Raw genomic sequence first — 12,920 nt, 5'->3', positions numbered from 1 at the left:
CTGATTTATTTTCTGTATGTTCATTTTAACAGCATGTTCTCCTATTATATTATGATGATATGCCCAGAATAGGGACTCTAGGGTTTTTGTGGTGAAGATAAGTTCCATTTTATTGTCACTGTACATTTGCGGGGGCCGTCTGATTCCTAGACACCCTCTCTATATAGCCATTCAGCTATGGCCAGTAGGAAGTCATGCCGAGTCTAAACCAACTCTGTGGCTGCAGAAAGACCCATTAAAATAAAATCGCCCATAGCTTGGAAGCACTATTAATATTGCAGCCCTCAATTACAGAATGAGTGATGTGGGAATTGAGGCTGACCCAGATGCGTCCATGAATGAGTGAATGATGTGTGAGTGATATGTCTCACAGAGGATGGACTTTTTAAGGACAAGGAGTTGATTTCATAGTCTCTGCTTTCAGGACACTTTAAAGATGACCCCAAAAAGGGGCAATATTTAATCTTACATGAAGTAAGACACACACACTGTATTATACATACCAGTAAGATGCCCTGAGGGCAAGAAGCGACCTCGCCCTTTGCTGGGCGAGCGCTGGCGCTTTGGCTTGGGGGGTCAGATGAACATATTTCATTAATTCTGTACTGGCCTTATATGGAGCATGTCTTGAGTGTACATTTGAGGTTTGATGAGGTCAGATCAACATATGGAATGTCAGAACAGGTCAGCTCCATATATGGAGATCTAAGGGTGGCAGCGGGGGCAGTGTCTTGAGTGTACAGGGTTTGATGAGGGCCCAGGTAGGGCCGGGCCTTCATTTTCTGGCCTGTTGAGAACTCTAGTTTTTGGCTTTATTAGCGGCTGCACTAATAACTTTGGGGTGGGCCCGTCTAGAGTTTGAATGGACAGGTATCAGTCAAAAGGAAGGACGGGTGGGGAGGAACAACATATGAAATATGTGGCGTGACGAGGCGTGAGGGACTGATTGCCATATATGGTGGCGTGACGGATGGAACGACGGCGGAATGACGGACTGACTGGTTTTCATAGTAATCTGCAACCTACAGTCGCAATAAAATATGGTTAAATATGGTTGAAATCTAAAATGACACAGGTGATTTCCTGGTTTTAACGGGTTAACCTTTGTCGTCACGCTGTAGGGGACTGGTCGTCATCACTTCAGGGGTCTGGAGGCAGGGGGCTTACATATGCCATTGTCCTTGCTTGTTGGACACACGCCCATTGTAAACAACATAACAAACACAAACTCAAACAATGCACTGTTCTGCTGCTGTTTTGGTGTATTTGTTGTTTTAGCCAGGAGTGGATGAACCACTTGAGCCTGGCTTATACTTCATCGTACCACAAATAGTCGATCTACAAGCTCAGCAATGTGACACATTGCGATGTGTTGTGAGCTTGTAGATAAGATATATTTTCCCTACAAAATATAAAAAATAAATAAAAAAGAGATAATTGTAATTGTAATTATGTTAGTAACATGACAGGCAGGACAGACCCACCCAATGGCAGACAGGGCAGATGCCAGGATGCTGACAGAGAAGTGAGAGTTAAAATGAGAAGTGAGAGCTGTGAAAAACAACAACCTTTCTAGTTTGCTGTCCTTTTGAAGAGAGAGTGAAGTAAGGGAGTGGCTGGGTGTGTGGTGGTGTGTGGGTGGAGTGGAGGGTGTGTGGTGGTGTGTGTCTGTGGGTGGAGTGGAGGGTGTGTGGGGGTGTGTGTCTGTGGGTGGAGTGGAGGGTGTGTGGTGGTGTGTGGCTGTGGGTGGAGTGGAGGGTGTGTGGTGGTGTGTGGCTGTGGGTGGAGTGGAGGGTGTGTGGTGGTGTGTGTGTGGGTGGAGTGGAGGGTGTGTGGGGGTGTGTGTCTGTGGGTGGAGTGGAGGGTGTGTGGTGGTGTGTGTCTCTGGGTGGAGGAGTATTTCCTGTTAAAACACTGGGGGGGACAAGAGGCCCCGTTGATGCAGACTTCCAGTGGTTCTCAAATAATTGTGTGACCCCCATCCAAAAAGTATTTTTTGAGTGGTGCAACCACTCCAAGGAACAGCAATGTCCGTCCCTCCCTATGTCCATCCCTATGTCCGTCCATCCCTATGTCTGTATGTCCCTATGTTTAGGGTACCAACAGGGGGCGCTGTTGCACCACTCACTTCAGACCGGTCTGATTTTTGAGGGGTATATACAGGTTTAATGTTTGTTTTTAGTTCAATGTTTGTTTTAAAAACGCCATTGACAATGAAGGGAACATTTATGTCATATTGTCCCTCATTACGTCATATTGTCCCTCATTACGTCATATTGTCCCTCATTACGTCATATTGTCTCTTTATTGTTAATGGCATGTAATGTTTGTGTTTGTGTTGCACCGTTTGTTTTACATCACCATTACATCACCTAATCAACATGAGTTAGACTTCACACAGGGGTGAGTTTTTTCTCCACACAGGGGCCTCCACACAAGACTTGTGTGCTGGTCCCATACTTGTGAGCTTGTAGATCGGCTATATCCCAATAGCTGTGTAAAACGTGTCACGATGCGACTTGTTGTGAGCTGGTAGATCTGCTACTTTCAAAGGATGTTATACATTTGAAAACGTGTGAATTGGGACATTCTGCATAATGAGTACTTTAAATTTTAGTACTCTAAGTATATTTTGATGCCAATACCGTTGTACTTTTCCTCAAGTAGCCTATATTTTGAATACCAGACTTTTTCATCATGGTGGTATTGATACTTTTACTCAATAAAACACGTGAGTACTTCTTCCACCACTGGTTGATGCCACGATGTTACCTGGACGTGTTCATCACCGTCTCTCTGGCTTTGAGTTTCACACTCAGTCCTTCTCCAAGAAACGATGGCTCTGTCTTTGTGCCTCCTTTGTCTTTCTTCTCTCTTAATTCGAGGGCCTTAGAGAGCCAGCTGTTTGTCTCTTTACCCAGGGACCCAATTAGTCAAAGCCCTTCTATAAGAGCCCCAATTATCAAATGTTGAGGGGAAGGGGTGGGGGAGGGGTGGGGGAGGGGGTACATACAGGATATAATGGTAAGGAAATCCTCGAGGATCTCTGTTACTTTGCCTTCCATGCGGCAAGCTTCCCCCCTCGCTGTGTATCAATCACTAGAACCACTGCTCAGATCTCATAGGTACCATCAAAAAGCAACACCCCTTACTACCATGCCAAAGTACCACCCCAAAGGGAACAACCAAAACGGGTTCCAGACCATTAGTCTGAATGGCAGACTGAAATAGAACGAAGCATTTCAAATATGCCACTAGGTCTTTGCCTTTTAATAGAACTCAAAGCCCCTGTGATTTTTCTCCTCAGAGATTAAAATCTGTATATTAAGAAGATGCAGTGATACTCTATCTGTACAGTATGTGGTATGTGAAGGTGTCTATGTGCTTGTAAAACCATTCTCTATCAATTCCTACTTTCATTCTGTCAGAGCTGAATGTCTAACACTGTTAAGGGTTCCCAAACTTTTAAGGCTGCAACCCCCCATAAGAATCATATTTGAAGTGTGTGTGTGTGTGTGTGTGTGTGTGTGTGTGTGTGCGTGCGTGCGTGCGTGCATGCGCGTGCGTGCGTGCGTGCGTGCGTGCGTGCGTGCGTGCGTGCGTGCGTGCACTGCCTGAGTGTGTGCGTCCACGCATGCGTGTGTGTCTCTCTGACTGCCTCACCCACCCTCCTCACTGGAAGGAACTATTAAAAGCGTCCCTCTCCCGAGGCAGGAGGGATATGAGGGGTGATCCTTCACCTCTCCAACATCCTGTGCCTGTCACTCACTCTCTCATCCGGGGAGTCTTCACCTCATCAGCCTCCATCCAAACTATAGGACAATCGTCCGAAAGCACTGTCCGATATATTGGACCCCTCACAAATGTTCTCTCTCACAAAGAGAGGAGAGGAATGGAGAGGGGAGGGGAGGAATGGAGAGGAGAGGAGAGGAAGGGAGAGTAGAGTGGTATTCAGTGGAGGTTATTGTGCTCTCGTGGGTCTGTCATAATCATACACCCACGCAGCTGTTCCAATTAACCCTGCTGTGCTCGTCTCCACAACATCCTTTTGTGAGATGTTATCTGAGCACTGGTTTTATATCGTCCATGTTTTGGTTTTACTGTGTGTGTGCGCGCGCGTGTGTGAGTATGTGCGTGTGTGCGTGTGTGTGTGCGTTTGTGTGTTTTGTATGTGTGTGCGTACAGTACACTACAGTGTTTGCATGTTTGGTGTATTTATGCATGCATACAGCACTTACTTCCCATTTATTCTTTACTTTGCCTTTTAGTGTGTGCGTGCGTGCGTGTGAGAGTGTGTGTGTCTATGAACCTGCCTGTCTCTGTCTGTCTGTCTGTCCGTCCGTATGTGCCTGACAGCCAATGACGATGCCAGGCACGGAGAGGAGAGGAAAGGAAAGGGAAGGGAAGGCTCCGTTCCCGCACAATGACATTGTCACATGGGATCAGTCAGTCAGCCTGCATGGTGCAGAGCAGAACACACAGCCACAGGGACTATGACACTGCACTGTGTGACGGGAGTCCAGCCACGGCTTGGACCAGTGCTTTTCAACCCTTTTCATATCAAGGCCCTGCACTATTCATTTGGCATTTGAACCACAGACCACCATTCAATGAGATTTAGCCTAGCAGACGCCAAAACGACAGAATATTTTGTCGCTGGATAAGATTTTGTCCACAATTCCATGCTGTATTGATTTTGGTATACCCAGGATAGGAGATAGGAGAGATAACAGGCAAATGTTGATCGAAATACAAAATATTTTGCATTCTCTAATTGTGTAGACTTCTTGTAAATTAAGCAATGGAGATATTTAACAATAAGTTAACTCTTGAGAGAGTAAAATGAAACCAAATGAACCCGTATGGGTCCATTTGGTTTCATTTTACGCTCACGATCGGCTTGTTAGATCGGCTGTTGCGCCGCCATGTACCGCGTACCATGTAAATGAAGTTGCCCTACTTTTTAGTTGACTCTGAGGATTGTGCCGTTAGCTCTCCTTAATGGAAGACCTCTGTAAAATTTGAGTCTTAACCCTGAATTATTCAGTGTGCGTGTGTGCGTGTGTGCGTGCGCACATGGCAGCATACACAAAAGGTGTGACGAGTAGCCTGCAAAAAAGCCAGTGTTTGAACGTAAACAACACCTGATCCCGGCTGTGGTTCCTCTATTTGGGGGGTAAACATGACCTTTGAACCCCATGCACACACACACACACACACACACACACACACACACACACACACACACACACACACACACACACACACACACACACACACACAGTAGTTCTCATCATTACAGTGTTCCATTTACTTCCAGTCAGCAGCAAGGTCAGCGGTAGTAACAAACATACTGTAACCTGTGTGCAGGGTTAAGTACGAGCAGCAGATCCTGGGGGAGAGAGCAGCATGTCATACTGCTGCACGCTCTGTTGTTTTTGCTTAAGTGTGGCGTAACCTAGTTCTTGTGATCTGATCTGTGTTGTTGCTGCCAGATGTAAGCAAGGCAGTTCAGGTTGAGCGGGCAGGCAGCCGTAGGCAAGGGCACGAGGGGAGAGGAGACTGCTCCATTTATACTTAGCGCGACCGGATATAGCCGATCCACAAGCTCACAACGCGTTGAGCTGTGCAACGCGTTGTGAGCTTGTGGATTGGCTATTTTTGGCACGAGTATGAATCAGGCAGAAGAGCAGTCTCACAGCTCTGATACCGTACCTTTGGTTTGGTAGGGCATTGTGTGTGTGTGTGTGTGTGTGTGTGTGTGTGTGTGTGTGTGTGTGTGTGTGTGTGTGTGTGTGTGTGTGTGTGTGTGTGTGTGTGCGTACGTAAACAAAATGTAAAGAAAAAAAAAAAGAAAAGCTATAGCATTGATAGTAATCAATGCTACATGTACTGTACATATAACAAAATCCAAGCAACGCAGCGGCTGCAGCCAGGTGCTTTTAGCCTTTGATTAGACATCGGTCTGTTATAGAGCAGAGCGGTCATTATCAAGAAATAACACACCACTGAATTCGGCGATTGACCAATCAGAATCAATCATTCAACCAAGACGTGTAATAAGCCCTTATAAACGTCAATATTGATTGATGAGAGTCATCTCGGATTTCTCAATCTTTATATATTCTTTTAGCGGAAATCCTCTTTCTCTATGTGGTGGTTATTAGTAAGATATTGGAAGCTGTCCAAGCCTGTGAAATGAAATGAAATCAGACTATATGAAGTTATGCCCTTCTAAATCTATTGTTTTAATCCCAAAGTTTTCTTTCTTTCCTAATCAGCTATATTAATTGTATTAGTTAGCTTTGCATGTTTAAATGTGCTACATCTTTTAAGAAAGATCAGCGTTGTGATATGGTGTGATAATTTATCTTATACAACAGGGAGAAATCTATTTTAAGTCAGTGGTGGTGATAAGTGCTATTTAAATGAGAGGGTGCCCTGTTTAAGAGAGTTTTGCGTGCGTGCGTGCGTGCGTGCGTGCGTGTGTTACTGTAACACGCAACAGTAACATCTATTATTTATACCTTTTCTGGTGACGGTGGAAGAAGTAAAAAGTAGCAATACTACAATACAAAATAAGCAACACAAAAGTATTTACATCAAAATATATTTACATGTAAGAGTAAAATTACTCAAATTGTAAAAAAAAAAGAAGAAAAAAAAGGGCAAAAATACCAGTTCTACAAGCTCACAACATGACATGGTGCAACATATTGTGGAGGTTGTACATCTGTAATTTTGAGAATAGCAAAAGTATAAAATAGTGGTTAATGTATGTTTCGTATTAATAATCCAAATCTGCAAAGTAACTTGTAATTCAAGTTTTCAAATTATTGTAGTGGAGTTAAAACAAAGTACAGTATTTGCCTCTGTGGAGTAGAAGTATAAAGTATTAACAAATGGAAATACTCAAGTACCTTGAAATTGTACCTGAGTAAATGTACTTAGTTTGTTCACTTTTTTCCAGCACATTACAGCCGGAAAAAAGGCTTGTATTTTTGTGAAAAATTATACATTTTAGTACTTTACCATTATAAGACTCATACTAAGTCAATGTGTTGTGTAGAGCAGTGGTTCCCAAACTTTTTCATGTCAAGGACCCCTAAATTGACACTGATGAGCCAGTGGACCCCCATTTGAAAAATATATGCCAGGGACCCCCATAAGAGAAGATTACCCTGTATCCTGTATGAGTTCCTGATTGAATCAAATTGGTATCCAATGCATTTTCTGTTTACTAAAGAGCCAGAGAGACAGGGACACCCCTGTTACTGAACAAACACTTCAGAATAGAATCAGAATATAGAGCCATTTAACACTTATTTTATTTCACCTTTAACATTAGAAAATCTAATGGCTTCTCACTTCACAAGTGAATCTCAATTGCCTTTAACTGGTGGTACAGCAGGTCATATAATCCTTCTCACAGTGACAGAGTGTTGAACCATTTGGAGCCTTCTACATGCCATGTTCCATCCACCTCATCGTAACAATGAGTCATACCTATGGATACATAATATAGGAAAATGTACTCTCTCTCTAACCTACAGAATACAATTGTAGTGGCAGTTCTGTAACTTCTGTTGGTTTTACCTTGCTTCCTGTGCGTTCCAGAGCAGCCTGCATGTATCACTAAAGGCAGCAGGGCACATAACAGTAAAGCTAGAACCAAGTATTTATTCACAAGGAAAAAGACAAATAGAGTTTTTAATAAACTGGCTTTGATGAATCAAGATATACATATGTATAAATAAATCATAATGCAAAACATAAAACATCTATATCTTTCATCAGATAACTAAACTACAATAATACTATATTTAATATAAGTAAAACAAAACTCACCATGGTGGCAGCAGAGTGGGACCAATTATGTTGTACTTGATGTGTGCTTGCCTCTGGTTTATAACTAGTAGCGAGTCCTTTGGACTTTGGAATTAAATAAATGGAGGCGCCTGTAATTCATCTTCAATGAAACTCAAAAAAGAGAGACCACAGTGTTGATGAAACAATCAGGTTTAATGGGAGCTCCCATAGTAGTAGTCCTTGCTTAGGCACAGGGCCATGCAGAGACCAAACAGACAGACTTAAATAACCCAAAAGAGATCCAGTGTAATGCATAGCAGTAGGCTAATGTTCTTTTTGTGTGCTGTTCTTCCAGGTTGGCCCAGCAGTATGCCCAGCAGTATGCCCAGCAGTACGCCCAGCAGGCCGCCCAGCAGTACATTTACCCTCAGTCGTTCCTGCAGCCCAGCCTGCTGCTACAGTCCCAGCTCAGCCCCGCCACGGCCGCGGCAGCGCTACAGTCCCAGCTCAGCCCCGCCACGGCCTCCCCCTACAGTGTGGACTACTCAGCATACTATGCTGCCATGGTACAGCAGGAACAACTGCAACAACAACAGCAGCAGTACCCTTACTCCCCATCGCCGTCGCCCTCTGCTGGCTACATCAGCTACAGCTTCTCCCCCGCCACCCCGGGACCAACTGTCACGGCGCCCCCGACCCCTCCGACCCCGGTCCACCACGCTTCCCTGGCTTCGCTCAGCGCTGCCTCTGCTCCGCCCCCTGCCGCCTACCTCCACTACCCTCTGCACCACCAGCCCGACCGCATGCAGTGAGCAGCCCCCCCCCCCCCCCCCCCGGAAAAGACAGCGGGTAGCAGCCCGGTGACTTGAGCAAAATGGAACTGCGGCGCCATGACCTGTGACATCATCTGAATGAGACAGTTTAAATCCGGGAGAGAGTGTTACATAATCAAAGGGCTTTTAGAAAACACTCTCATTCCTGTTTTTTTTTGCTTTTAAATATACAGTATGCAGTATGTTGTTGTGGTAGATATTAACCACATTGAACCTGGCGTCCCTATTTTGGGACAGTTATATAGGCCAAAATTCAACATCCTAGGCCTATACTTAATCTATGCCGAAAATAGTCACCTACAAGCTCACAACGTGTCGCAATGCAACGCGTTGTGAGCTTGTAGATCAGCAATTTTCATCATTATGACAGTGCCAGGCTTAAGTGGTTAATGTGAACGATAGATCACCGCCTTTGGATGCTTTTTTTTTCATGAGCGGTGATTGACATTGGGGTGGTGAACATTTCAGAATTGTTTTGGGATCTTCGCTGCTAGTCCCCGACCCTCACAATGAAGAATGGGTTCAGAAGGCAGCCTGCTGTGCAGAGTGGGTGGATTCTATCTGTCTGACATGATGCTGAAGATAATGCTGGATGATCCCAGCCAAGCTGAGTGTGGGTTCTTCCTCCAGGAGCACAGATCCAATGACCCGTTCTTTATAGGATCACCTTTCTAGCCATGGTCTTAGAATCCTCTGAGGTTCAAATGTTTAATAATGTTTTTGTTATTTTGCTATTCCTGTACTTGTATCTTAAATGAACAAAAGACAACAAAACTAGATAACATTTCTAGACATCTCTTTCTGACTGTCCAATCCACCTTTACTCCTTTTTATGTACTGCTGGTAAGTTATTACATAATGATAATCACAGTTGAACTAAATATGCAATTATGATTATATACAGTAGAAGGACTAAATATGCAATTATGATGGTATACAATAGAATGACCATGAATAAGGTAGGCATCACTGTAATGTTCTTTTTGTATTGTCACTCGTAGAGACACTCTTCATTATATTTTACCCTAAAATCATGGGGCAACTGATGGACTTCTTACAACCTGGGATTGGTCTTGGAATATTTTGAATTGTGATACGCAATCACAATATAATACAGATGAAACCTGTTTTGTGTGTTTGTGTATGCTGACAACTACACAAACAGAAGCACAATGTATAGGCTTATATGCACAGACTGTGCATGCATTTTCTGTGTGTGTGTGTGTGTGTGTGTGTGTGTGTGTGTGTGTGTGTGTGTGTGTGTGTGTGCGTGCGTGCGTGCGTGCGTGCGTGCGTGCGTGCGTGCGTGCGTGCGTGCGTGCGTGCGTGCGTGCGTGCGTGCGTGCGTGCGTGCGTGCGTGCGTGCGTGCGTGCGAGAGATGCAGTACACCCTAGTGCCAGGATCTATTTAAGCCTATTGTGTTAGTGAGTTGTTCCATTGTCTGTCCCAGCTGCAGAAAAAAGAGCTGCTAATAGGAATCAAGCAATTTATTTGTACTGCTATAGTTCTTTACAACAAAGCCATACAGTAAATGCAGACAGAATATGCAAAATAAAACATTTCTAAGTAAATAAAGTGTTGAGGAGTCAGAGCGCGGTGGAAACAAAAAGTGTATTTATTGTCGTGTTTTACATGCATTATAAAGAGACACAAATATACATGTCCTGCCCATGTGTGCATGCAGCACACAGCAGACACACTATAGCTATGTGCACTGCTAGGTAGAAACAGAGGTGCAGAGTCCAGTACACGTACAGTATGTGCATGTACTGCCCCAACAAAACTTATTTTTAAATGAATTTACTTACTGTACACCTAACCACAGACAGTAGCATTTATTATTATATGTATGTCGTAAATTCTAATGATTCTAATGTTATGTTCCCACATGCCCATGGTAACATTTAAGCCCTGGTAGCACTACCAACTTGGTAGCTTTCTACCTGTTAATAGGTAAGAAATAACCTAAATTCTAATTTTTTATTCATTTTCATATAAATTCCTTATAATGCAATTTAATAAATTAAACTATGCCTGAATTGATGGGGACTGAATTATAAAATATTGTAATGCCAAAAAATGGTACTTGGGAATATAGAATAAAGGCATACAAGAGTAATTATTCAAAAAATAGGTCAAATTAGTATTTTCGTTTTTTCCTTTAGTCACAAGATTTTCCACAATATTACACTTAGAGACTTGCATTTAGCATTACAGTGTACCCCTAACACTCCCTGATGTTGAAATATAACAATTATTAAACAAAAAGTAGGTAATTATGGCATAAAATGATCCTACCCTGCAGAAAGTTACAAGTTGCTGTTCACATGTAAATATCATTAATATTTTTCATGTCACTGATAACAATTTATGTTAGATGTTTGTTGAGCATCTCACAGTCTGACCTAGTATAGTTCTGGGAGTGGGCATGTCTCTGCCTCCTGCCTGGCAGGGTGGACACAACCTGGAGACAACAGCTCCAGTTCCCATACATCATCTGTTTGTTTGACCAGGCCATCTATGCAAAAGAAATTGAGCTGACCTGGAAGCATCCTGCTTTGTTTAAGGACCTCATATTACGCATGGGTGACTTTCACACTGTATTTAACGTTATGGCCACCATTGGCAAAAGGTTTCAGGATGCTGGCCTTCGAGATCTTGCTGTAGAAGCTGGTGTTACCGCTGAAGGATCGGCACAGGCTGTAGAACTTTGAGGTTTCACAAACTGGTGTATGAAGCCCTACTGCGTCTAGCTTCAGACAACCCACCCTCAGAAGCAACATATCCTTGATGAAATGATAACCCACATCAGTGCAGAAACTACTGAGGAATCGATCAACGACCTCTTGCAGAATAAAGTATGCCTGGAAGTACTGCATCTTTTTTATGTGTACACACAGCAAATCAGAAATGGTGAGGCTGGTGAACTGGCAGCATTTTAGATGTCGTATAGACATATTGACATTGTGCTTGGCTTGGTTCATGCAGCTCGGGAAAGCAACATTTCCAATCAGTGCGTGCCATGATCCCATGGTTGTTTGCTTATGACCGTGTGAATTATGCACGATATTTGCTTTACTATTATGCCTCCATGACTAGGCTTGACACAACTCATCCAGGTGCTGCTGTTGAATTCCGCCAGAGTCGATTCTCAGTACAGTTTGGACCAAGTAACCAATCCTTTTGCCAAGATTCCAGCTGACCAGGTGATCGAAGAAACATGGGACACTCAGACTGCTGGAGGAACCAAAGGCTTCAGCTTGAAGCCAGCTGCTATTTCGAAGTATTATTTGTCAGCAGAGTTCTGGAGCATTGCACCTCGAGAGATGTAAAGCTTTGTGAATGGTCCCAAGTCACAAATGCAGCATGCTGATCCTCAGCATACAAGGATTGTAAAGGACAATGCTGATGTAACATCTATCATCAATACACTTGAAAATGAATGGGTAAATCCAATGGGGATGGAGGATGTTGGTATGGTGTGTATATCAACTGGACGTCTGGCATCACAAGAAGTAATCTGATCTGTCGAGAGCTCATGACTTAGGTGAAAGATCATCAGAAGTTCCGATCAGAAAGGCTATAGAAAATGCAGATTCTGGTGTAGAATTCCATGACTACCCAAGATGAAGCTGAAACATTCTCTGCCATTAGTATAAAGGTCCATATCAAGACCAAGGGGAAGGATAAGGATATCGTTCTCCATGCGGACAGAAATCTCTTTGGTCATATGATTCTAACAGCACAGAGCTGTACATTAGATTTAAGAAATGTCTTGTGTCATCCCCTTGGCCCAGTGCCCTGGTCATTAGATGCTACAGATGGATCACCACAGAAAACAGTCAGCCCTTGCTAAATACCTGGTGCAAAATGTACCAGTTGCTGATGATATCCCATCACCCTCAGCATACATTCCACGAAACCGGTACGATTTGGAAAATTTGACAGAAAGGTTTTACTTTTCTGAATACCCCACAATATTAAGGGCATCTTTAGCTATCAGAAAAACATAATTTCCCATCTCAGGCATTCAATACATTTTTGTATGTATTTTTATATGGAATAATATGATAACAGGGTTGAAAATTATAACAGGGTTGTGACAACCCCGTTATACACAGGGTTGTGATTTTTTTTACTGAAGATGGCCACTACACTACCTTTGGTGATTAAGAGGAGACAACATGGCATGCATTTGATTAAAAAATCAGATATATTGTTGAAATAACAAACATAAATTTCACAAATAATTGTTTTCTATCTTTATTCCATGTAAC

The 12,920-nt window shown here is 43.2% G+C and overlaps 1 protein-coding gene across 1 annotated transcript in view; it reads left to right on the top strand.

Moving 5' to 3' along the window:
• Positions 1 to 10,241, top strand: part of rbm38 (RNA binding motif protein 38) — a 21,220-nt gene extending 10,979 nt beyond the window's left edge. The window contains exon 4 of the mRNA XM_079491538.1: positions 8,165 to 10,241. Within this exon, the coding sequence (XP_079347664.1) occupies positions 8,165 to 8,621 (457 nt within the window). The 3' untranslated portion in view covers positions 8,622 to 10,241. The remainder of the gene's footprint in view (positions 1 to 8,164) is intronic.
• The last annotated feature ends 2,679 nt before the right edge of the window (positions 10,242 to 12,920 follow it).

This window comes from Electrona antarctica (genome assembly GCF_951216825.1).
Source record: "Electrona antarctica genome assembly, chromosome: 2".
Lineage (NCBI taxonomy): Eukaryota > Metazoa > Chordata > Actinopteri > Myctophiformes > Myctophidae > Electrona > Electrona antarctica.
Note: the sequence above shows the minus strand (reverse complement) of the source record. Positions and strands in the feature narration are given on the sequence as shown.